Source organism: Neophocaena asiaeorientalis, unplaced genomic scaffold (assembly GCF_003031525.2).
Source record: "Neophocaena asiaeorientalis asiaeorientalis breed wild unplaced genomic scaffold, Neophocaena_asiaeorientalis_V1.1 scaffold171, whole genome shotgun sequence".
In the NCBI taxonomy this organism is placed as follows: domain Eukaryota; kingdom Metazoa; phylum Chordata; class Mammalia; order Artiodactyla; family Phocoenidae; genus Neophocaena; species Neophocaena asiaeorientalis.
Genome location: NW_020174013.1, coordinates 13,634,578 through 13,660,988, shown reverse-complemented (window position 1 = coordinate 13,660,988; position 26,411 = coordinate 13,634,578). Strand labels below are relative to the sequence as shown.

General features: G+C 32.8%; 1 protein-coding gene across 17 annotated transcripts in view; it reads left to right on the top strand.

Annotated features, from left to right (window-relative positions):
- The window catches only part of NRXN1 (neurexin 1), a 1,113,124-nt gene that overhangs the window by 81,636 nt on the left and 1,005,077 nt on the right, over positions 1-26,411 (top strand). For 8 of the 17 annotated variants that reach the window (XM_024753585.1, XM_024753582.1, XM_024753576.1 and 5 more), the window contains exons 2-4: positions 12,293-12,310; positions 15,632-15,661; positions 16,425-16,436. The exons of 4 other annotated variants lie outside the window; for them this stretch is intronic. In XM_024753585.1, coding sequence (XP_024609353.1) covers positions 12,293-12,310; positions 15,632-15,661; positions 16,425-16,436 — 60 coding nt within the window. The remainder of the gene's footprint in view (positions 1-12,292; positions 12,311-15,631; positions 15,662-16,424; positions 16,437-26,411) is intronic. 5 more of the 17 variants (XM_024753571.1, XM_024753574.1, XM_024753570.1 and 2 more) reach the window with 3 other exon arrangements.

Sequence of the window (26,411 nt, the reverse complement as noted above, 5' to 3'; positions counted from 1 at the left end):
TGTATTCAAAGTTGTTACCCAGAGGCCGTTTAACTAAGGTTTTATCATGTGTTATAAAAGTGGACCTTTGCTTTGATTTTTTAATGTTACACAAGGTAGTATTCATTTGTTTTAAAATTCTAAAACTCTAAATTTCTAAATACCATTGCACTTTAAGTTCATTGTTTTTAAAAAGATAAATTCAGACAAAATTTCAGGAGCCATAAATAGGATTAACTGACAAGTAGGAAATAATTTCATAGTGTGTTGTATTTAAAGCTAGGCCTTGTATAGTAATGCCTTTATAGAAGTCACTTAAAATTTTTAAATGACTACTATATGATTCTATACAGTGGATGATTCAGTTATTTCTGCTATATGAGTTAACCACAGTATGAAAAAGTATTCTAATCAGCATACATCCCATTGGAACCAGAAAATGTTTATCACATTTACCAGATTAGTATCCCTAAAGGTAGTGTTTAGAAGTTACTAAAGAAAACTTTAAATTATATATTTCTCATATACATAATTGGTGTAGTTGCTTTGAATTGTTTTAATTGGATGGAGCATTTTAGTTTAGTAACTACACATCAGGTACTATAGTGACCAATTTAAGTGAAACCTGAGACTGTTTGGAACAAAATTCAGCGAATGCCATTTTAAATACCTTTCTGATATTTAACGTTTTTCAGTGCAAAATTGGTAGAAAAACTAAAATTTGTTTGAGATCATCTTAAAATGTCATTAATCTAATCATATTAATGATTCACATTCCATCTGATACAAATATGTGAGCTTGACACATTTCATTAAATTAATAAATCAAAAAACTTACCTTAATTATGAAAAATAAATTTAATCCTTATAATTTCATTAAAATCATTTAATTTACTAACATATTTGGTTTTATTGATATCTTACTATATATATCAATATATCTTGAAACATTAGATTACATTTAGGAAATAATGCTCATTTTTCACAGATGATTTTTTAAAAAGAGGCTTCATAATAAAAAACCATTATTTTACTGGGGTTAACTGCATTCCAATTTTTTTTAACTTATAATAATTTGCTTCCTACAGATATGCCAATAAGCCTTTAGGGTAAAGGTGATTAATTGGAAATTTTCTAAATCTCCATAATGTAGAGGAAAGAACACAGAATCTGGGGTCAGAAGATCTAATTTCTACCATTTAGTCATTTGTTCTTCATTTAGTCCCTTGTATTTATTGTTTACTATGTGCCAGGCACTGTGCTAAGAAGAGTGGTGAAGAAAACGTTTATATTTGCAGTACATTAGAATTTAATAGTTACTTTATTCTTCAGTGGTCTTGGCCACATCATTATGATAGTTAATAAGATTACACAAATGGTTTTGTGAATCTAAGTAGCAGTTATTGTATTCTGCTGCATCTCCATCATCTCCTTCATCGTGATGATGATATCATCGTCAGATCTACTTAAGAAAGGACAATCCATGGAGGATTTGTTTGGAAATGCCCAATTAATGAATCTTGAACTGCCTCAAAATGATATTATAATAGAAACTAATACCAAAGGCCTGTGATTTACTTTGCCCAAATGCTTCCAGTTGTTAAAGTTCCTTAAATATGATGTGAGAATTAAAAAGTTGGCTTTTTGTGGCAAATAAATCCTGCCTATGAAAATGAAGTTAGTCATCCTCATCCCACATTGCTAGTTTCATAGAAGCCAAGATAGGAAATTAATTACTCAATAAAATATTTCTTAAGCAACTCCTTTGTGTACACACCATCTTAGATGCTGATCATCCTGAACAAAAGATGAGGAATAGAAAAGGCACTGCTCTTAAGCATCCTATAGTTTGTATAAGGAAGCATTAATTATAATAATGCCGTGGCTAACACCAGTAAACAGGTATTATCTATACATAAAATGCTTTATACTCTGTCATTATTGAATAAGTGGTTTTACATTTTTTCACTGCTATGAGCCACAGCCTCTCTATGGAACAAGTCAAACATTAGCAAATGAGAAAATTAAAGAAATGTTAAAAAAAATGTATCTAGATTCCTAAAACTGATTTGTAGTGACAGAACCTAGAAGGATCCTAACTCCAAGCTCATCCTCCTTTCCAATTCCTTCTTCAGGAAGAATGAGATGAAACATTAAAGTATTGTATATTGTCAGGAAATGCCTAGATTCTCCAAGGATTTCTAGTTTCTTAAAGATTCAGTGTTATTTGTTCACCCTGACACTTTGTTCAAATAATTTTTCCTCTCTGTGACTGCTTTCATACATATTTACATGCCTTAAGGTGTTTGATTTAATTATTCTATGTTAATAGACCCATTTAAAATTATCAAGTATATTCTCGCAAACTGCATCCAGCATAGTTTCTATTCAACTCTAAGAGAAGCATATTAGCTAATAAAAAAATCAGTATTTCAAATTAGTGACTTTTCTAGTCTTTTTCCATTATGTTTTGTGAGCATTACTTGCAGCATGGCCCATTTTGAACATAATTTACTTCTGACAGCTATAAGGTACACGTTTCCTAAGCTACTAGGTACTGCCCTGAACTACATTTGCCAGTAGATATTAGCCATTCCATGTATTATACGTATTGCACAACTAGTTTTTTTCTCAGTTGTAATAATATCAGAAATCTATTAAGTTTTTGGTGTCATATTTACTATTTTTTTGTACAGGTGAGTTTTCCGTAGTAATACAAGTTCTAAAATAGTATTGTCATAGTTGAGGCTGCTGTCACAAAGTACCATAGAGTGGGTGGCTTATAAAAAACAGAAATTTTATTTCTTACTGTTCTGGAGGCTGGAAGTCCGATATCAGGGTGCCAGCGTGATCAGGTTCTGGTGAGAGTCTGCTTTCAGGTTGAAGACTGCTGACTTTTTGGTGAATTTTCACATGGTGGAGAGTAGAGAGGGGAAGCAAGCTCTCTCATGACTTTTACAAGGGCACTAATTCCATTCATGAAGGCTTCACTCCTATAACCTTATATAATCCTAATTATCTCCCAAAGGCCCCTCCTCCTAATATCATCATACTGAGAAGTAGGGTTTCAACATGAATCTTGGGGGTACACAAACATTCAGTCCATAAAAAGTACTGAGTCAGGATGCTATTCTGGTTTAGAAACATATTTTCTTCTTTGAAATAAGATAAATAAATATCTGGTTATGTTGGATTATCCCTTTCAAGCCATTCTAATGGCAGAGGCTGGACTTAGATGTCAGATGAACTCAGGACCCTTTGGAAATCATCTATCCTTTTCAATACTTTATTTATTTACCAGACAACAGCTCATTGGGATATCTAGATTAAATGTTATTAAGATGTTGAGGCTATAAATATATTTCTGTTTCCATTCTTACATTGACTCATTTTCTTTACCATGTAAAAGTGGAGATTGAATGTCACTAACCAATCATAAATAAGAGTACTTTTCTATAATAAAATGAACGATGTTTAATTTTATGATCAGGCCTATATTCTTTAAATACTAAAAATAGAGTTGGAAGATCCACTCAATTTTTATTCTTCACCTTTTTCATTCTTTATATGAAACTCTTTAACCTGTTGTTTCATCTCTTAGATGTTTTTGCCACCTCCTTTTTTTTTTTACTATGTCACAATTAATGCTTCCATGTTCAGGGTTATTTTTCCATTCTTCCTACTCATAGTTTTTATTTGCCTGCTCAGTGGCGCATTTGTTATCATGTCATAGCCCCTTGATAGGATCTTGGACTTTTATAGAATTAACTAGAGGTCTGAGCTGCTTCTTTTATCCTTTTATATTCCTTGTCTCTGCCGTATTTCAGTGTTACAGAAATGTTGATCCTTTTATTTGCCCATTCGGTTTATTTTCCTATAGTATAGTACTCAATCGGAAGCCTATTTTATAGGAAGAGAAGTCTTTGACATATAATGTAAGAGAATTCACTGTATGAGACTGTGTGATGGAGGATGCTTTTTACTAATTTGAAAACCCCTGTTGTTATTAAACTATTATGTAAAAAACATTGTCATAGATTTACAGGGAAAATCTGTGACAATAATATTAATGACCTAATGGGGAATATTGAGAAAAGTATTGATGTTTAGGATGGAGTTTATGAATTGAAGTGGTCATAATAGCATTGTATTGCTACACATTTGGAAGCAATATATTATGAATTATAACTTGATGAGATTATTTTGAAAATTAAGTCTTTATCTTGGAAGTCATTTGGGTCAAAAAAAAAAAAAAAAAGTCTGTGTTCCAGCAATCAGAAAGCAGTTTGTACAAGCGTCAAGAAATAATGTTATATCATATTCATATTATTCCATTTTAAAAAATAAAATGAACTGTTGTGAATGATGGAATTAACATTTAAATATGCTCTACAAGAGTCCAAACATTTTTTTTCTTTATCTTTCAGAGTGCTTTCTTAAGCAGCAAATGTCCATTTCAGGACAAGATAAGATGGGGAATTATAAGGCTACCTTAAAAGCTTGTATTTGTAGTGATTCGATTTTATGGATCAGTAAATCAACAGATAAAGGGTAGATTATTCAAGCTTATGGTCCCCTCTTCAACATGGACTTGCATTCATATGGGTCTACTTAAGTACTAGACATTAGCCCAAACATGTCTATATATGAAATTTTCAGTGATATAGAATTGGTTGTACCTATGAACAAACTATTTTATTCTTAGCCTGTAACATAAAACTGTATTTTTTTAAGGAAAATAGGAGACTGGACAAGGTATTTAGTTTTTCTTTCTTCTTGTCTATTGATTCAAATTTTAAAAGATTAGAACTTGCTGCTTAGTTCCGAGGAGATTTACTATACAGCATGTATGTAAAAGGAATAAAAGTAATATTTTTATCAGATTTGCATTTTATAAGTAAAACGAAAAGGCAGATACACTATATGCGGCAAATTAGTATTATATTGCCTTACCCTCCAAAATATTTGACTTGGAATGAAGGTGTTCTTTTGTCTCAGATATTATAAAAGGGAAGAAAAATTTTATGTGCCGTGAATGAAATGAACACTTTCCTTTAAATTTTAAAGGCAGCAAGAAATTATGGAATAATTCTCCCTTTTATTTCTAGTGGTTAGAATGCCCATGGGTAAACACACCTGTTCTTTGCTATTATAATAGGGCAAAGGTTTTATAAACATGTTTTTAAATTTTTTTATGGGAGATCATTCATTCTAATAGTACAGGGAAGAAGAGTGTTGGGACCTTTTTTTTTCTTCAATAAAGGAAATAGTATTATATTTTTTGACTTTATAGAGTTAACACGTAAATGCAATTAAGAAAGAAATATTTTCCCTAAATATTTCTGCCTTCTTGTAACAGCATCAAAGAAATAATGAGTACAGCCTTCATACTTCTTTATTGTATTACTTTAAAAAATGTGACAATAATAAATATATTTTGATAATAGTTCCAGGAACATCACACCACCTTACTAGACACTTCAGCATTACCCTATGTTGTCCAAATTTTTCATGTTTATTTTCTTTTTAAAACAATTTTTTTTGGGAATTGACATATATACACTATTATGTATAAAATAGATAACTAATAAGAACCTGCTGTATAAAAAATAAATAAAATTCAAAAGAAAAACAATTTTTTTTTTTTTGAAATCTACACAAACTTGCACAAGGAGCCTTAAAACATACTTTCTGTATACTCTTGGTATCTTCTATTTTTTATTTGGGTATCTTGGGCAAGTCACCCAACTATAGTGAGACAATATAAAGATTATATAAGATAATGTTTATGAAAGTACATTTAAAGTGGTAAGGCCTACCCAAGAGTTAGTATATTATTTTTTATTCTTATTTCTCTTGAGCATTTAGAAGAAGTTACTTGAGATCTTCATAACATTTTATAAAACATTTAATAAAAATTGCATTTGCTCTATTTTCTGCTTTCCACTGATTGATTCTAAGGAATGCATTAATGTTTTGGCTTAACCTGATATTCCTACATTATATTTAGTAAGCAGAGAATAGCACAGTTTGTAGAGAAACCACCAACTTACAAATATTAGATCTAACCATATTAAATTGTTGATATTTAACCAATTATGATCTGTAAACAATAATTTTATATGTTTCAACCCCAGGTACTATTGGACTAATAAGTGTTTTCAGTCTTTGGAGAAGCAGAAGAATTCTTTTCAACAGTCTTCCTCCTATTCAAATGTCCTATGTGTGAAAAGATTACTAGATATTTGGTTCATTGTAGGTAGCATTTTAGTCAACTCTGAGAGATTCCTGGAAAATTTTAACATACTATCTGATTCATTTAGGGAAAAAAAAACCAGTTAATTCCCCTTAAAATTATTTTCAGTGATTTCTATAAAACTTTAAAATTAAATTAGCCATAAATTATAAAATATGCAAATATCTTGAGTTTTAAACACTAAAGAAAATGAAAAAGTCTTGAAGAGCTGAAATATCCTTTTAATATTTATTTCATTTTTCTTCCAGACTATTTGTTAAATGTGCAAACGTCCTAATGGATTAAAGATAACATGAATTATTTATTTTGAAATAAAATTTTATTTTTCCTTAAATATAATAATGTATTTATAAATGACAGGTCAGTTTTATATCATACGAACTATTTTCTGTTCAATTTATACAAATCTAATTTGTTAAACTCTAAATTTAGGACTTTTTCTTACAGTATGGTTTAGTCATATTTTTGTGCAATATCCCCTTAATTTAATGACAAAATATGTTTGTTTTTATTTCTCAGAGAAATTAAATAGATTTGTCTGAGAAGCTAAGTATAAATGAGTAAAATCAGAAGGATTTGAAAGTTTATTTGAAACATCTCTGTAATAAAATGATTTGTGAAAAAACTGTACACATCAAGCATATGTTAGACAGTTCTCTCAAATGAAGGGCCATTGGTGTCCTTCAGCAGAATTCACCTACTGTCTATTTAATGTTGGAGAACCTAGGACACATTGTGGAGTATTCTCTGCTGGTACCACACAAGCCAGAGGATGTTTCCTGTTTATTTGCTTGAAAGAAAAGTCCCACCTGAGTACTGGCACACCCACTAGAAGGGGTGATATGTTGGGTAGGTAGGTAGGGGTGTATTTAAATTTATTTTCTCAACTCCAAACCAAGAGCTTTCCTCCTAAAATGTGGTGACTTTGGACTCTTAATAAGGAAGCACTACTCACCAAAACCAGCTTTCTTTGGAGAGTTTGTGTAGCAATGATTCAGCTTGGGTGGGAAGGTACATGGTAACACCCTGTTCACTGTTATCTGTAAGTTCTGTACTAGGAAATGTCCATTTCTCAGTAAGCAATAAAACAATAAAAATGAGCACACACGGTGTAGACTATGCCCTGTTTATGGTCACTGTTAAATGCAGTGGTCTTTCCCTAAGTCCAGCTATTGATATGAATATATAAATGTTAACTCTCAAAGTTTAGATGTAGGGAAGAATTGAAGCTATAAAAGCAAAATAAAATCCTTGTAATAGTCCCTCATGAAAAGAAAATGTGAAATTGTATGCAATATAGTTTATGCGTGCTATTTAATATATACTTTAATATGTTGACTAATAACTGTTAAATTCTATTAGGACAATTGAACAGCTTAAAATACCAGAAGAATCTGCCATATAATTAGACTTCCTTCTTTCCTCCTTATTTCCCTTTCTTCCTCCATTAACAAGATGGAACATTTTGAATCGAATACCACAAGTTCTTTGTAACAAAATTGGTAGGTACTTTGTGAAGCAGAAATGTAGGGAGTCTCCAGCTTATGAAAGTATAATCTCAAAAGTTATTTGAATAAATAGGTTGAAACACATATCACATTTCCCATGGAAACAACACTGTAAGGCAAAGTAAACTGACACCACTTCACAAAGGACTCATTAATTCCATGATATACTTGACACATTGTATTGTACCAAAAGTATAGTCAGACATTGCCCAAATGTTCCTAGGGAGAATGGTTTTATAGTTCTAAGTGTGATGCCAGGAACATCTCTGCTGCTTCAAGTTGGTTAGAGATACCCTTATCACTCCTGAACAGTGAAAAGAGAGAAAAAATTTAGCTTCTCTAGTTGGCTTCCCTCATGCCCTAGGATCCAGTTTCCAGCAGGCTGAGTGGGAGTGTCATTTAGGTGAATTTGAAATAAGTTGCCGAGCCCACCTGTTAAAAGCATTTTTGCAACTAGCCGGATTCCTGCCCAGGCTGTTTCTTTCCTTCCTTAAGCCTCCATAATGGACCTTTCTGCTTCATTTTCTGTTTGCACCTCCTGTTGGTTCTGGCTGGCTTTTGTCTTCCTCCAGCAGACTGCTACCCAGATCCAAAGAACCAATGATTTTCTCCATTTCTCAGTCCTTGAAGCATTCCCAGATTATTGAGGTTTTCTAAAGGCTTTCACTGTTAACACCAAAAGAAAAATAAAACAAAACTCCATCCTGTGCCACCATGGGAACCAGACCCTGCTATACTGGCATTTGGTCCTCCAAATAAGGGGTGAAATCTTCAAAAGTAATGTGAGGGGCTAGAAAGACGAGGATAGACACTAGCAAGCTCGAGGTATGTTAAGAAAGGAAATAAAATTGTATTCTGAATTCCTCCTTCTGCTGGCTAGCACCCGCCACCAGTTTTTCTATGTAGCCCACTGTGGAGGGCATAGATCTGTGTGGGAAGCTGCCTGAGATAGTGGCAGTTTTGATGGAGGAGCGAGGGAGTGAAAGAAAATGAAGGGAGCCGGTCACAGGCAACTAGCAGAGAAGGAAGAAAGCTGAAACGGAGAAAGAAAGCCCAAGTGAGGGCAGGAGACTTCTTCTGGCCAGTTTTTAATGTAGAATGTAGCGTGTAAGTTGACTACTGCATGTGCATTTAGATGAAGTCTTTCATATTGCTAAGCTTAAACACTGATTATACAAAAAGGAGTTAATTGTGACATTTTATTCCAAACTTTAATTTATTCACTTGTCATGATTAAATTTCTGATTTTCTTTACATCGAAACAAGAACAATTTTTCCTTATTCATTTCTCTTTTCCAAGTAGTATGTCATTAAGATTATGTGCAAAGAACACTGTCATAATAAAGTTACCGTCCTTGCATTCTTATAAGCTGGGGGCCAAAGGAAAAACATTTGTGAAGATGCTCTTTTGAAGTAATTTTAAAACGTACAATTTAATAGTCTGCAGCTTCCCTCAGTGTCAGCACACAAATAACATGACTGATATTCTAGTGTTTGATTTCTGTCTCTGTGAGGGAAGTATGTCTTATCTGAAAGAAAAATAAGATTTAAGTTATCTTTTTCATGGTTTTATATTTATTATTTTCACAATCAAAAGAAAAAGAGTGTGATCTTTATAGGTGGCATGGTGATCATAGTAAAGTTGATTACTAAGAGGCTCACTTCATGTACACAGCAGGATTAGGTCAGCAGAATTAAGAAGCCAGGGTTTTCTGCAAACCAAGAGCTTTTCCCTAACTTGACAATGTATGCAGGTAAGGCTGGATGGACTGCTTTCTACCTTGCACTAAGGCAAAATATACTGCTTTACCTTTACACTGGGGCATACCAATTTCAGCACCTCTCTCTGTTGCTGCTCAAAACCAAAATAGTATTTGATCGCAAAGAGAAAACAAAAGTTGGTGTGATGAGAAAAACTATTCTTTTTAAACTTGATATTCTTTGTTTAGTCCAAAAACCAAGTAGAAAGGAAAGAAAAAAAGAAAAATACATAGAGAATGATTGTAAATGCTAGAGCTTCTGCCATTTATAGCTACTTCCAAATTCTGAAATAACATAGAGGTCATCTCTAGGTTAACAGGTTTTAAGTCAACTAAAGCCAACAAATGCTTACCAAAGGGGTAGAATAGAATGAAACAAAAAAAGAGAAGTTTTTTTTATCCTATGATTGAATCTGAAAATATATAGAAACTCAAGGAAAGTCTGTTCTAAGCCAGTTTTCTTCTTCTTCTTTTTTTTTAAATTTTTAAAATAGGAGTTAATATATTACCCTTTCTTTCACTCTAGTGCTTCTTTAAAAAAATCTAAGTCTTCGGAGAAGACTATTTTTCTGAACATGGTCAAGTCAGGATTTGATTACACTTTGGGCATGACTTGGATTTGCATAAAAGGAGTTCCTTTAGTTAAGCTGGTTCTCTGTATGAATAACTCAGAGAAATGCTGGATGACTGGGCGGGATCAGTGGTATTGCCTGTGGCTCCGTGCCTTAGTTAAGAGTGAAAAGAACTCATTTTCAAGGAACCAAGTCAATGACCTTGATTTTATTAGTGCACCTTCCTTTCCTAATATCCTACTAAGCACATTTATAAAATTTGTGTCAAGACTTGTCCTGTTTTATTTTGTTGACTTGTTTTTCATTTTCTTTTCCCTATTAGATTTTCATGCAGCACTTTCCCAAAACCCCTTTCTGGGACTGTACTGCTCATGACCATATTTGCCAAAGGACTGTCCTCTAAATTCCCTGATTTTGTTGTTTTGCATATTTAATAAACTTATTGAAAAATGAGCATCTTAGGTGGGAAATAGAATTTCAAAGGATGTCATTGTAAAAACCAAAGTATGTAACATTAAAATCTATATCTTTGTATGATTTCCAATATAAAACAATAAAATGAAACTTTACTATTTGTGTCCATGTCATGTCCAAGTTGCCATTGAAAAGTAACAAATTCTAATTCCTTATTTGGTAGATTGGAAGCCTAAATCAAACAGGAAATGAATATCACATACCAAATATTTCAGTCATTTTTTATTTCTTTTAAAATGAGCTCTAGCAAACCAAGTATTTTGTATAGATGTTGTTGTCCACATTTATTCACTAACAATTTTCTGTTATGTAAGATCATATCAATAGGTGTACCTGTGTTGATATTTCAGTTTCCACTTAATATATTTTAAACAAAATTGATGATTTTTTAATTCATTAGTAACTTTAACCATTAAAAAAGCTATTTGTTGAACCTTATGAAATGGTGCATTTACAGTTGTTTTTCTTTCAAGTTACTACATTTGCTGTTGTTTTGTTTTTTATAAACACTTTTCATCAAATGGGCAGTTTAAAAAATACAGCTAAAAAAATACAGCTAATTAAATGAAATACAAGAATGAGACAGGAAATGTCAACATGGATATACTTTACTGTTGAAAACATTTTGATAAGTATTGAAACCTTGCTCTCTCCCTAGTGCCTTAAAACAGTTTTTCCTTCCATTTCTTACCTGATGCCAAGCCCGGTGTCTCAAATAGTACTTGAATTGCCTAATATATACTAATAATATTTTAAATTCCATACCCTTACATTGATTATGTGTAGGAAAGCCATACCCTTACATTAATTATGTGTAGGAAAGACATACAAAATCTGATTGTATATATGTGTGTGTTTGTATATATATATATATATATATATATATATGGGAATATACTTAAATAAATATATAAAAAATATGTAAATATTGTGTAGATATATGGAAATATAAGGGAAAGTTCACCCAATATTATCATTATCTTAACTACATACATATTCTCACCCTAAACAGAAGCACAAAGTGAATAAATCATGATATACTTTGCCTAAAGGACAGCTGCCAAATGGACTGCTCTTGTACTCATTACTCTTTCTCCTTAACATTTTTGAAAGTTAGCATTTAAAAAATTATAATAAACCATCGTCATCTGTGATAAAATATGAACACACTATAAACAAACTAAATAAATGATAGATTTTAGGTGCATAAATTTACGTTGTGTTTTTTTTAAGGAAAGAAATTGAAGTATTAGAAATATTTAAAGGCCATTATAGTAAGTCGATTACATAGTTGGTAGAACAGGAATACCTTTAAGTGAAATGTCATGGCTATTTGCAATGAACTTTCTTTCGTCCAAGTAAGTCCAAGTCAGAATTTAGAAATAGAATCTTTTAGAATTGTTATTTTAAGAAAAGCTGTAAAAATAATTGCCTAGGGCAACCATGCCAGCAACATGTAAGAGTTATGTTTGCTTTACACAGGGCAGTGAAAGACTTTTGAACACTCCTTGCTCAGTACACAGCAGTATTACTATAATTCCGTCTCATATTCTTTAAATGCTGCCAATGGGAGGGAACCTGCTTTCCCGTGATTGTGTTTTCCCCTTTGAATGGGAACGATGGAGCACTTGCATGATGTGTTTGGTGCCTTGCATGAAAAAGACATGCAAAGGCAAGGTCCAGTCTGCATGCTGCTTAATGAATGTTTTTCCTTTTCTCTCCCTCCTTGTCATGTGCTTTCAGAAGACAACAATGTGGAAGGTGGGTGCTTTGTACTTTATTTTCCAACGCTCATTTGCCTTTTATTTCTTAGTATTAATAGAGTACATCTCGAATATAGAAGGTAAGTTGAACTTCTTTCTGAGTATTTGCTGATTTCTGGATTGTGTATCATTTTTCATATAGAACACACACACTCTCAACTCCATCAGCCCCAAGTATATGAAACTCCTTCAACCTTAACTCCAGCCTTTGATGGACTTCAGCATACCATATGAACCTTAGAATACTTATTTCAGTGTTCTGCATGGAAAAATGACACAATCCTGCTGCTTTTATTTTAAATGAGAAAGTATTTCTTTGCAGTTTCTGAACACAGTGCATGATTCTTTCTCCATTTTTTTTCTTGGTCAAAATGATTTCTTTGGGAAATGTTGAGCATTACATCATCTCTAGCCCATTGGTCTAGTTTCAGATGATTTGATTTATAAAAAAGAACACAAAATAAAGGACTGACTATAATTAAGACGTATAAGTTTAGATTAAAAATAAGCCATTGGCCAGTGGAAGTGAAAGCATACAGCACTCCAGCGTGATTACTGGTAAGTATATTTGTAATATTCTGTGTCTGTTAAATAAAATTATGGTATTTGTTTAAGGTTTTCTAAAGTTATCTCTATCAAGGAATTTTGAGAAAGTTACACATTTTTCCTGTAGAATCCAACAAACTAAAACATATTTCAACATTCTTTTAAAACATTTTTTAAGATTTTTATCAAAATGTAGTTGATTTTCCATGTTTTGTTAGTTTCATATTTTAACATTCTTACGTTTAAAGAACTTAGTCCATGTGCTGCCAAAGAAATATGTAAAGGATAAAAATACAAAAAGAACTACGAAGAACAAAGAATTGTGAAAGGGAAGTTGATATCCTATCAACTTACATAATCACAGCATTAACAGTTCTTGCATAAACAACTTACTAGTATCTATATCAGAAGAAAGTGTTTAGCATATTTTATTTTGTTACAATGTTTTGAAATATAGCCATTTATAATGTTCATTTCTGCACAATGATGGATTCCCTAGAAAAAGAGTCCCCATCTAATGTTACAGATAAATAACCATTAAAGTTACTAAGATTTGATGTCTCAAAGAGCAATACATGATAATACAAAGTTGATCAGTAACAGGTTTCAGCATATTATTTGTGATTCTTTCATGAATTCTTTCAATTGCTTAGTTGCTAAACATTTCTGTTTCATTATTTAAGTAAAATAGATTAAAACTTTAAAAGAAATCATCAGTGACTATTTTTCCAAGTGTTGCATCTGTATATGGCTTTTTTTTTCTATACTATAATTTAAATAACATGTGAGTGTGTACTTGGAAAAGATATTACCCTGCAGATCTGACTGACATCTTTCAAAATCAGTCTCATTTATAATTGTGCATGTTATTTGAGATCAAAAGGTTTATTTTAAGTATCTTTTTGACTTCTTTTGCATTTCCTTAACCATCCTGTAAAATGTTCCATGTTTCTGCTCTTTTCTCTTTAAATCCAGTTGCATTCCAAGGAGCTTTAAAATTACCTTAATAAGCATGAATGCCCCTGTCCTTACACACACTCATCCCATGAAAAATTTTGACAAGATTTTCAGAGTATAGGCTCATAAACTATTGTAATAAAGTTTATTCAGTCATAATTTTTAACATTCCTATTTATAACTCCACTTTGGCAGTATAGTCTAGCTCCTTTAGAGGTAGAAAGTATAGCATGAACAATGTTAATGCTTTTGAGATTTAAAAATTTCCATTCTCACTAAGGTGGTATTAAAAACCATTGAGGAATCTAAAAATTATATCTTGTACAGAGATATTTCCCTGATTTATCAATAGTTTACAAAAAAGTTATAAACTTTTATTAGGAAATATGTATAGTAATATTTAAAGTGAAATTAAATGAAAAATTATATAACCTGGACAGATAAGCCACTATTCTTAAGCATAGAAGATATCATGAGTCACCAACAGGTCATAAACCTTTTAAACTGATTGTATGATTTTTTGGGGGGGGCGGTTAAAATCACTTAGAAAATACAAAAGAAGCTAGATTTCAGGAACTTTAAAATACTATGTTAAATAATGTTTATATTGTGATTATATGATGATTTCAATTGTATCTGCCCCACAGGAATGTTTAAATACCCCTTTTAAGGAAATGATACAGATTATTTCAATACTGATGCAAGTAATACACAATGTTATGTAGCTCAAAGTCTCAAATATATTTGAACTAACAGTGGGAAATGAAATACACATTTTATTAAATTTGTATGTATGCTATATTTCTTTGACATTATCCCATATTCTTGAAATATACAGGGATTGAAGAGTAACTTAATTTCTGAATTTAGAATAAAGAACTAGGAATTAATGCTAAAAAGTAAGTCGTATCTTCTTGGACAGTGAAATTTTTTTTAAAAGAACATTGCTAGTATTCTTTAGAAAAGGGGTGATCTTAATCTGAAATTGTCAAGCAAGAGTTAAAAAATAATTTAAATAAAGGGAATTCAATATTGCTTCAGAAAACTTCCTTGATGAAATTATATCTTAAATATACTCATGTTAACTCATAGTTTAGCATTTAAGTAATGCTTAAGTAAAATGCTGAATAATTTTTTTCTCCATGGGAAATTACTTAACCCTATTTAAAGGTGATCCATTGTTTCTTAAAAACATTATTCTATAGTAAATTCAAACTTTACACCTGCATGTCTGATGATCTTTTTTGTATTTGAACAAGCTTATTCGATTGCTACATGTGTCAGACAAGGAGACATTTCTGCATTATCATTTCAGTGTGACTAAGGATGTGGCTTTTTTTTTTTTCATTTAATTATGAAACTTCTCATTTTTTGATGAGGGGAAAAAGATCAGACCCAGCCCATGTTTCAGGTATTCTTTTGGGTTTTTTAAAATATAATTTCATCACCAAAGAATGGCAGTCCCTGTGGGGGCAGTGTTCAAAACAGTCTCATCAAAGGGCACGAAGGGCAAGTGCAATATTTAAGGGATTGGTTGGATTTTAAGTCATGCTCTTATGCTCTTGAATATTCCAACTGATACATAGAAGAAATACACGGTGCAGCATATGCAAGTGTTTAAATTGCAGTTCTATAACTCTTTGCCCCAAAGCATTCCAACCAGGAGTTGAAAGAATGCTTTTTGATTTGCCTCTGTGATACAGACATGTCTCATAGGAAACAAGATGTCTGTCACTGAACATTTTTGTCACTGTGACAACCCTGCCTTCCCATGCTCCCTTGTTTATTGCTGACTGTGCTCTTGTTTCCCTTCAAGGTCTGGCGCACCTGATGATGGGCGACCAAGGTATGGGCTCTGTTCCTTTTCCACTCTGCTTTCAGTGTTTTCTTGTTCTGTAGCTGCTTTCAAACCATCACTGCAAAGGATGGGCAAATGCTTGCAAATTATCTGGCTGCAAATTAAATACATAATTTTTGTTCACATTTTTTCATGTGTTTTTCTCCCCTTTGTTGGTTTGATATTGGTTTGCTCCTTTGATTTTATTTTCCTTTATTCTTTGCACTATAATATCTGCAACTAAATAAGACATAAGAACTTGTAATTGAAAGTTTTCATACATTTATCAGCATATGCAGTTAAGGGTAGTTATAATAAAGAAAAACCGAGAACCATCATAAATTAACATGAAAAAAGATATTTGGTTTAATGTACTGCCACCAGAAAGAGTCCATTTTTCACCCATGCATGTCAGTTTGGGAACATGCAGACATCTTTGGCTTCTGGCTTCTCGAATGCTGAGTATAGTGTTCTACAAAATCAATACTTTTTCTACCTATAAGCATTGTGTATCTCCTTTTGTGTAGTCTTTTAAAGTGAGCATGGGCTTTCTAATTTCTTTGCATGTATTGCCTTAAAAAAGGCAGATTTCTCAACATGTACTGATTGTATCTCCATTTGTTTTCAAATCCTATTTATACCTTCTTGTATATTTAATTTTCAAAGAGTAGTGCATATACATATATTCACAATTCTTATTGTTGTTTCTCTCCTCTTTATTCTTTTTGTATGGAAATCCTTTCTTCATGGGACCATTTCATCAAATCCATAGGTAAAAGTAAAGGTATTACATTATTTTATTTCTTCTTAATATCATCTATATGAATAACAGTGCGTCTATATGAATAACATTATTTTATTTCTTATTAATATCATCTATATGAATATCAGTGTGAATAACATTTGCAAAATACATTTTTCAAATGTATTTAGACCTTTTGGCATTAACAATGGGCACTGGGAGGTAGGTATGTGTGGTAATGAATATTTTATGAATTTAAGATAAGAAAAATCCATCAAAATGTTTCCCTTTGTTTTTTTCTTGCTCTTTAGGGTGACTTTTTTTTCGTGTCAGCTGCTAGTATAATTAGCATATTTAGAAATTAGTGACAGGTTTCAGTGTCAGTTTTTGCAGTATCATTTGATGGTAGTTAAATGAGTGTAGCCACCAGAAATATATCATCCTCAAACACTTAACTCTGGAGCGCACCTGCCCCAGCCATTCTGCCTAGGGATGTAAGTCTAAGCATGTGCAGCATTGAAATGGTGCTGCTCTGGGCTCATCAGCTTGTGGTCTGCTAGATGTCATATATACACGTTGACTCCATGATAACCTGCAAAGGCAGCGTCCTGAAAGAGACAAAGGAGCAAGACGAGCCTGCTCTCTCTTTCGTGCATACTAACTTTGTTTTAAGAACATTATCAACTCAGGTTTACACTTCTGCATCACTTGGTAAGTCAGGCATGTGTACTCTTTGACAGTATTGGTGCCAAATTTAAAAGCATGTTTAGTTTGCCATTTAGGACCATCCACGTTGTGTTTAGTGTTTTCATTAAAAGAAAGTAGATGATGTGCAACTGTGGTAAATACGTGTCATAGCCTTTAAAGTAACCATTTTTAACTATGTATTGGTGAATGTGCCCTTGGTCTCTAGTTTTGTTTTATTTTGTTTGTTTGGTTTTTGTTGTTGTTGTTATTTTAAAGACAGGCATGCGTTTCCTTGAATTCTCTGAATCTTTCTTTTGCTCTGAATCTTAATCTGGTGAATTGAGACCAAAGCTCACAGTTCTGCACCTTTACATTAGTGTCATCTAGCAGGGAAACTTTTCTGTTTGAAAAAGCACCGAACATGAGCAGAGCAATAAGTAAGAAATGATATCAAAGTTTTAAATGTGTAACATAGAGCTTTAGAAACAAATGTTTGGATACTTTGAGCCAATAAAAAGAGAACATATGCTATTGCAGTTTGTGTTTTGGTCAACCATTTGCAATAATATAATTTAATCATATTTTAAGCCTTTAACAACTATGCAATGACAGTATGTTATCAATTCTTTTAGAGATTTTGTGTACCATTTGGGATACTTTCTAGACTTTTTTTTTTTTTTTTGAGGCCAAATTACCATTACTTTCCTTTCTTAAGTGGGCATTTTCCACCATGTTCCTTAGTGTAGGACTCAGGATGGCATAGAGGGAATCTGTATTTATATTTTATTTTACTGGCTGAGTGAAGTAAATGTCTATGTGTTTGTATATGTGCATGTTTGTATTTGTATGAATGCATGTGTATACACAAACTTTCTAAATATACGCACACATATATACCCATTATGTTGTGAAAAAAGTAACTCATAAAATAATATGCTAATTATATAACCACTTAAGTCTACATATGGAATAATTCATGTTTAAACTTAGCTGATATTCATTTCAGTGTAATTAATGTTAAGTGTCACTTAACTTTACTCAGTTTTACTATGTCAGTCTTAAATGTTTTCTGTTGGCATGTGTGTCAAACATATATTTACCAGTTTTCATCAAATTTTATTCCTCAATCAGCACAAAAGTACACAGGACAAGAATTTGGTATTTCCTTTACATTCTTCTGTTAATAGGACCAGGATGCTTCTTGGTGTTAAATGGGGAAAGAAGACTTTAAGATGGACTTGGGTATTTTGCAAATCAAAGTGATCACCTTTACATGCTGGTTAATTATGTGTATAGAAATGAGAAACATGATTTATAAGTCTTCATTAATTGCAAATTAGTTCAACAAATCTGCATTCTAGAGCAAAAAATACAATCTTGACTATGATGTGGCATCCATATTCAATGAGTGTCAATAAAATAGGGAATGAAAACATGTGAGTAAGTTAGTTTAAATGACAGAAATGGAAGTGCTAGGAGAGTGGTTAAAAAGTATGATCGGTGATAGGCAGTCAGAAAAGATAAAGATAACATGAATCAGGATCTCCCTTAGGAAGATATCCTTGCCTTGTGCCACCTGTTGGAGGAGTCAAAAATGTATAGAAACTTGACAGTGTGGATTCTTGTATCAGGTTAAATCCTAGTTGTGCATAAAATATGTGTTAAACCTACCTACTCTAAAATAACTGATATGCATTGTAAATTCATGCTTCTCAAGTCTTCCCATCAAATTATAATCCTGGAGCATTTTTCTTGATACCACTTTTCTCTTTAGTGAATTCAGGTGCTCTGCAATGATCATCTGTGGATTAAAGTCTTCCTTTGTTGAATCCAGAAGCAAAACTAGGTTCAAGAACATTATTGCTATCATTTTGATTTATCCTGTATGGATTCTTAAGTATTTTCTGAATTTTTAAATGTCCAATGATAGACAAATGTATTTCATTTTAAAAGTACATTTACAAAAAAAGAACATTTATTCTGATAACCTTCTTCATCCTCCTCCCCAGGCTTCTCTCTAGAGGTAAGCACCGGTATCACTTTATGATGTATCCTTACAGAGTTGGTGTGGATCCTTCCATACTCCATAATTAACTGTTCAGGGTTTGAAACCTGCAGAATTCCTTACCATATAACATGACAAAAACAGATAAGTCTGCTGGAGACATGTTAAGGCTCATTGCTATGTGCTGGCAGAATCATAATGAATGAAATGGAAACTTTCTCACTCTGTAGACCATCATGCCTCATATTTTCATTTGGTCATCCTGTTTCAAATTTTAGAGTTGATTATTTGGATTTGTTTTCATGTTTTCTAAACAAGGATATGTCACCTTTAATTGGTCACAGGTAGGAATAAACTTTGCTTTCTTTGGAATAGCTGAAGAGAGATAGTATTCAGGGCCAACCTTCTGTTGGCTGTGGCTAGGTAGATTCAAGTGGTCTTTGTGACATTGTGTTTACTTTCTTTTTAGGTTTGAAATTTGTCATGGGTGTTGTTAGGACTATTGATAATACTAACTTTATTCTCCACTCTATTTAGAATTTAGATTTATCTATTTGCCTGGGGAATTTAGGTTTTTGTTTTTTTCTATGTATGTTTAACTGGTCACTTCATTCCAACAATTATTTACTTATATTTTACTCTAATGTTTGAAAGAAATGAATGACCATTTAAATAAGAAAACGTTAAAGAAAGTTACATCAAATAACTGCAAATCCAGCCATCGTGGCTGGTTAATAGCTTGGGAGCACAGGTTAATAATTGTCAGTTAAATGTTGATTGAAAGCCTGTATTTTCCATCATAATAATCATTATAATTGTATATATTTATGTGAGTGATTTATATGTTAAATGTCAACTTTTTCCTAGTAGAATGTAAGCTCCATGTGACTTTCTTTTTTTGACCATTGTATTTCCAGAATATTTTTCTTACTGTATCTTGAATTTGCAATTCTCATGACTTAAGTATGTGTGTGTTGGGAGCATATTGGAAAAGGTAGATGTAGAGGAGGACATGGAGGGTTTGTAGTGGACATAGTAGAGGGTGGAAAAGGAAACTTATTCAAATATCTAAAAAAATTATAGCAACAGATTATATTGAATCCTCTCTGTCTCTATCTCTGAACTTCTTTTGTTTCCTATCATTCATATCCTTGTCCAAAGCTGCAGTATTTCTTTCTAGTAAGACATCATTCCAGTAGCACTTTAATATGTCTTAGCCTATGCACAGCAATGGTCCTGTAAGGAAATAAAGTCAGTGTATTTTTGTGTTGGAGGGTTTTCAGAAATTTTAATGTGATTCACTGTCACAGTGGCAAATAATCAAATTTTATTTTCTAACTTGATAACAAGTACGGGAGTTTTCCTGAAATTCATATAAGATGATAAGCTAACTAATGTGGTTTCATGAGTTTTTTTTTTTTTTTTTAAACTGTATCAACTGTGATGTATCATAAGAACTGTGTTTAAATTGGGTTAGGATTGTAAGCTTTCAATAAAGCCAAAATTTGTCTTATCTTCTGATATGAGCATACTTGCTATTCCTTGCATTTATGAATCGTACAACATATTTGCAAAATAAGTGTCCATTTGACTCTTTCAAATGTTTATTGTTTGATTATCCAGGTTTCTCATGTTACTAGAAGGCCAAGTTATTACAACTGTCAAGCATGTAATTACACATTTTAAAAGTGCCTAAACTTTATTGTATTAGTGAAAATGAAGATCTTAGAATAATTACAAAGAAAATACAGATTTTTCTCGTAACCAATTGTGTTAATACCTAGGTATAATTGATTCCACTCAACTAATTGATAAGCACTATCAAAGATGTATTTTAAAAATTTATCTGTAATGTCAAACCACAATTAATATTCTATTTACTCTTGAAGTAGATTTGATATTATTAATACTTAGAGAAGAATAACACATTTAGTATTCTTATACATTTTCTTCTGTTTCCATGATTTTTGTTACCATCTTTCATCTCTCATGTTGCTGTGTAGCTGATTTGTCTGTGAAGTGCAGTTTGCAGTCACCAATGTCATGACGTGTATTTGTTTTATAACTCTGAAATACATTTTGCTGTGGTTTCTGTTGTAGAACTAGTTTAATTTTGAAAATAGTCACATTTCTCTTCTTTTGTATGGCTTCTTAAATCATATCTCCTCATTTAGCTTGAAAATATTAACTATTCTGCATTGTTCAGAAGCATTCGTGAATGTTGACAGAATCTTACTGTATTGGAATGCCTATGTGTGGTGTATTTGCAACCAAGACATAATTTATTTTGGTTTATCTATTACGATTTCTACTGTTGCAGTACTGGAAGCCCCTCATTCACAGCTACCGAACATGGAAAGACCAGAATTTCACTTCATGAAATGAGATATTAAATGTCTGCTTCATCAGTACGATATACTCAGAAGGCTATGCGACTATTTAGAATTCGGTATTTATTTTGCAGTTCTTCTTTAGCCTACATGTCTGTCATTTCTGAGTACAATCAAGAAAAGCTACCTGAAGAGTAAATATTTCTGTATTATCTCTTGCTTCAATTTAATCAATTTTGTCATTATATTTATTACTAAGAAAAGTCCCAGCTCCTTTTTATCTCTGCACTATTGGCTCTGTGATGAGAAGTTTCCCATTTACATTCTGTAAACAATTATGACATTGAGTAACTGGTAAACTAAATAAGGATTTTGTTAGGCTTGTAGTGGATGAATTAATCCTCAGAGAAGAGCATAGAAAGGACTCTTCACAGTCTTAACAGTTTAAAGAATGATGTAGTAAAAATATAAATTTAGATGCTTTACTAAAATAGATCATAAATAGCAAAACATTTATATCATATTGGATAGTAAAATGAGAATTCCTTTTCCAAAATCATGATTTTATCTTACCCATTTTGAAATGTATTTTTGTTAATCTGCATTAAAAAAAATCAAAACATTTAGGCTGGTAAGAAGGTATTTCTTAAATTGTGTTGGCCAGTGGTTTTAAAGAACACTATAATTACCCAGAATGCTTAGCTTGTATATACTAACGAGATTTGAATCTTTAACTAGAATCATAGAATTTTGGAGCAGGGAAGAACTTTATACATAATCTTTAAAAAATTGCTGACACTCTTTTATTTGTAAGATATAAGAGGAGATATTGCTTATTATGATAGGCAAAACACTGGAGATTTTGAACTAAAATAACTGATATAGAGTAACCAACCATTCCTAAGGAGACCTTAAAGACTTGCTCCACTTACACACTAATACTCATGAAACAGGGTTTTATCTTCTTATTCTTAAAAATAAAGTTAGAAGTAATGTGAAGGAAGCCAATCATAGAGTATTATATAAGATGCTGTTGTTTCTCATTTTGAAGGTTTCATTTTAGGGGTAAAACTCTACCTTATAACAGGGGAACAGTATAGGGTGGTAGGTGAGCGTCATGAAGTCATAAGACCTGGGTTCAAATCCTATAATTGCTCTTTACTGACCTTGGGCAAATAATTTAGCCTCACATATCTAGATAATAGGATCTGTATTATTAGCCAGTAAAAACACTTCATTCTCAAGTATATTGTTACATGACAAATCACAAAAGTAAAAGATGGTTTTTATCAATGGTGATGATAAAATAAGACACCCTGTGAACTTTTAGATTAAATAAATTTGAAAACTAATGGTCTGTAATCTGCCCAGGGTTTTAAAAAGGTATTAATGTCTTAACATCTTCTGCCCATCCTATGAATACCCGATAACTTATGATTCTGTGATTGTTTTAAGTTATAACTAACTGGACATCAGTATTCTGATGGCCCATACTACAAAGAATATTGTAAATACAATAAAGCATGAAAGGTTGAGTCTACTCAATCAAATGTATTTAGATATTTCTGTAACTCTTTACATTTTCACATTTCTCTTGCATACAGTGATGAAGCTGAAATGGACTTGCCTCCCCTTTGAACAAACCTAGGAGTTCAGTGGCAAAATGCTGCTCTTTAGATGCAAGTTAATGGGCTGAAGGGGGCAGGGAGTTAAATATTTTCTCGTGGACTGGAAGTACCATCTAGAGGAAACATTTTTATGAATTAATGTTTTGCCTCATTAATGAGTAATAGAGTGATATATGAGTTAAGTTTATACTAACCACTTAGTCACCTGAAGACCAAATTTTCAAAGAAAAGCTAATTAGGGTCTTCTCTTCTTCGACAGGTATCTTTGTGGGAAAAAGAAACATAATTACCTTAAGATAGTTAAATAATTGGCTATGCCCTCACATCCTTCAAGATTTTGCTCAAATGACACCTGAGTCTCAAGAGACTTATTTTGACCATCCTATTTAATACTATGATTTGACCCTTTCCTGAACTCTCTTACCCCAATCTAGTTTCTTTTCCATAACAATTATTATCTTTTAACATGCTTTAAAATGTTTTCATTTATTTTGTTTACTGTTTATTGTCTGTCTTTCTTCCACCAGAATATAAAAGGGCAGAGATCTCTGCCCTGCCTTATATATCTCAAGGGCCCCAGAACAGGGGCTGGCACAAGTAGGTCCTCAATAATATTATACTTGTTTAATGACTGACTGATTGGTTAAATAAGTTTATAAAATTTCTTTTTAGATTTTGCTTTGGATGCTCTTTTTTCTTTCTCATATAATACACTGATTTTCAAATTTCTTTTACTTCAAGGTAAATATTCTAATAAAGGAAAAATAAATAAGATCAATAAAACCAGAATTTTTCTCCTTAAACTGGGTGTGAGGAGGACTCCGACACGACCCTTTTGATCTTCCTTGTTCCCTGCCCAATGTAGGTGATCTCACAGAATTTGGAAGGGATTTGAAAACCTCTCCATTGACCACTGATGGTCAAGCCTTTTCTTTATAATCCCTCTAACAATCAGTCTTAAAGGAATATTTCTTTAAGAAAGGGATAATAATTCATCTTTGTATATATCTCTGTGTATAGGTAACAGGAAGAGGTTCCTGGGAGTTTGGCTTCTAATGGCTTCTAACTAGCAGGATTCACTGTGACTTTCAGGAGGTACCTTTTGGCAATTTGTGACAGAGGAAAAGTTTCAAAGAATGAAGTGGGTCCCCTTGTACTTTATATTCATGTAGCTTATCTAGTGCTTCTCATATTGAAAGAAATAGGTTCATTCTTCTCAGATCCTCAAATAGCTATATACGCCCGAAGGGCCTTTGACTTTTTCCCAGCCTGGGGATAAATGATCGTTTGTTCAACTAGATGATTTATCAAGTAGTCTGGATTTGCAGCCAGCTGTCCTAAACTGTGGAACCTGAGTTGAAGAATTACAGTGGTCGGAAATCTCTGAATTAAAAAGCAAGAACAAGACTGCAGTGCTTAAGGCCATATTTTCCTTAAATTGAACATCTTATTATTTGTCCTTTTGGTAGAAATAGAGATGGAGAGGGAGAGAGAGAGAGGCGGAAGAGAGAGAGAGAGAGAGAAAATTCTCTCTAGAAAGAATGAGAGTGTTTTCATTCAATCTTAGTCATTATTACTTAAATCACCAATGTGATCCTTCTTTTGTGGGACTGTTGAAGCCATAGCTTTCCAGAATGGATGTTTCCAAGATTTTGGACATTAAGAAATATAAACACGTGGATAATAATAGTTACCACTTTATAGAACACATCTTTACACATTCAAGTTATATCTACTTATATAAAATATGTATTCCACTAAGTGCAGCTTTCTCTTTTCTGCTTGTCTTGTCTGCCTGTGAATTGCCATGTGCCTGTGACCACATGATAGCTCATTCAGAATTGTAGCAGCTGAAGTAATCTCCAGTAATTATTAGTGTTTCCTTTCAACCAAGTAAAAAAAGTACAGGGATGTTACCAGAGGTATGAAGTAAGGATAGTATTTTCTTTCACCTTAAAGATTTTTTTGTTACATGGCCCAGATACAGACCAGAAAATTAGACTACTGAGACAATGGGTAATTCAGGAAATTAAAATGACTCATGTGTTATATGAAGTTTCTAAACAATATTTTATTTTTTTGGCCTGAATTACCTGGTCAACTGACCCAGTTTTCCATTTCTGGACTTGGCATTATGAAGTCAGTAGACACTTGGAGAAAATTAAATTACTCCATTCAGGGAAACAATCAAATTTAGATTGGACTAAAGTACTGCCAGAGGGATGGAAATCCCTAAATTGGCCAACTGTGATTTCAATTCACAGGGAAATCCTCATTCACAAGCTAACCATAAGTTTTTTGCAGATTGCTGGTGGCAAAATATGCCAGAAATCTTCTGCTAAACTTAGTGAACAGATATTTTTAATGCTATGCTGACTTAAAAGAATTACATGATGCCTTGTTGTAACTGTCTTTCCAGCGATTGTTTGTTTAAATGAAAGAATGCATTATCTGACTGGCAGTCCATAGGGCGTACAATTTGAATTGCTTCCCTGGCAGTGTGGTTGGATTTGCACTGACCCAGCTGTACTTGCTATGACCAGTGGCATTCTTTGGGAGAGGACTGCATGAAATTAGGAGTCATTCAGTGCGATGGAAAGAGAGAAGGTGATTGGTCCAAAGAAAGCCAAATCTTGGACTAATGGATGTGAGAACAATTTGGTTGAGCATTTGCCCTCTCATTATTTGTAAGGAGTAATGTCATGACCTGTTAGGTTAAATCGCTGTTTCTTTTTTCTTTAACTACTTCAAATCTGTCATTCCCTAATTAGAAGAATGTCCTATATAAAGAAGGATGACCGTTGTAGCAAGGCTGGTGAAGTAGCTGACTTCCCTGTTAGGACATCTGAACAGTCTCTGAAGCACCATTACAAACCTTGACCTCATTACCATTGTTCTGACTCAGGGGTTCTTAGGTTGGCTGCCCAGCCCTCCTCCATCTTCCTCCCCCCACCAGTCACCTGGGGCATATTTTAAAAATACATACATTTTCAAGGAACCTAACAGATAATTTTTTTCAATAGGTCTATGGTGGATTGTAATCCTGTACCTTAAAAAGCCCCCTCAACTCCCCAGGCAGCTTCTAAAGCACAGCCATTTTGTGCAGAGTGTTACCAACTCAGCTAATTGGCTTTTGTCCTTTAAGAATTGATGATTTGATCTTCATGGTGATGAAGGGTGTTTGTTTGTTTGTTTTCCTTGCAGGGCCACTGTACAGTTTGTCAGTTCCATTCATATTGCTTCTGTGTTGAAAGATTTTCCTTACTAATGGAAGTAATTATTATCTTGCTTTAAGAGAAGTTAAGCCTTGGTCCATTATGAAAGGACTGGGAAAGGAGATACGGTTATTCAGTGAAGCCTGTCCTTT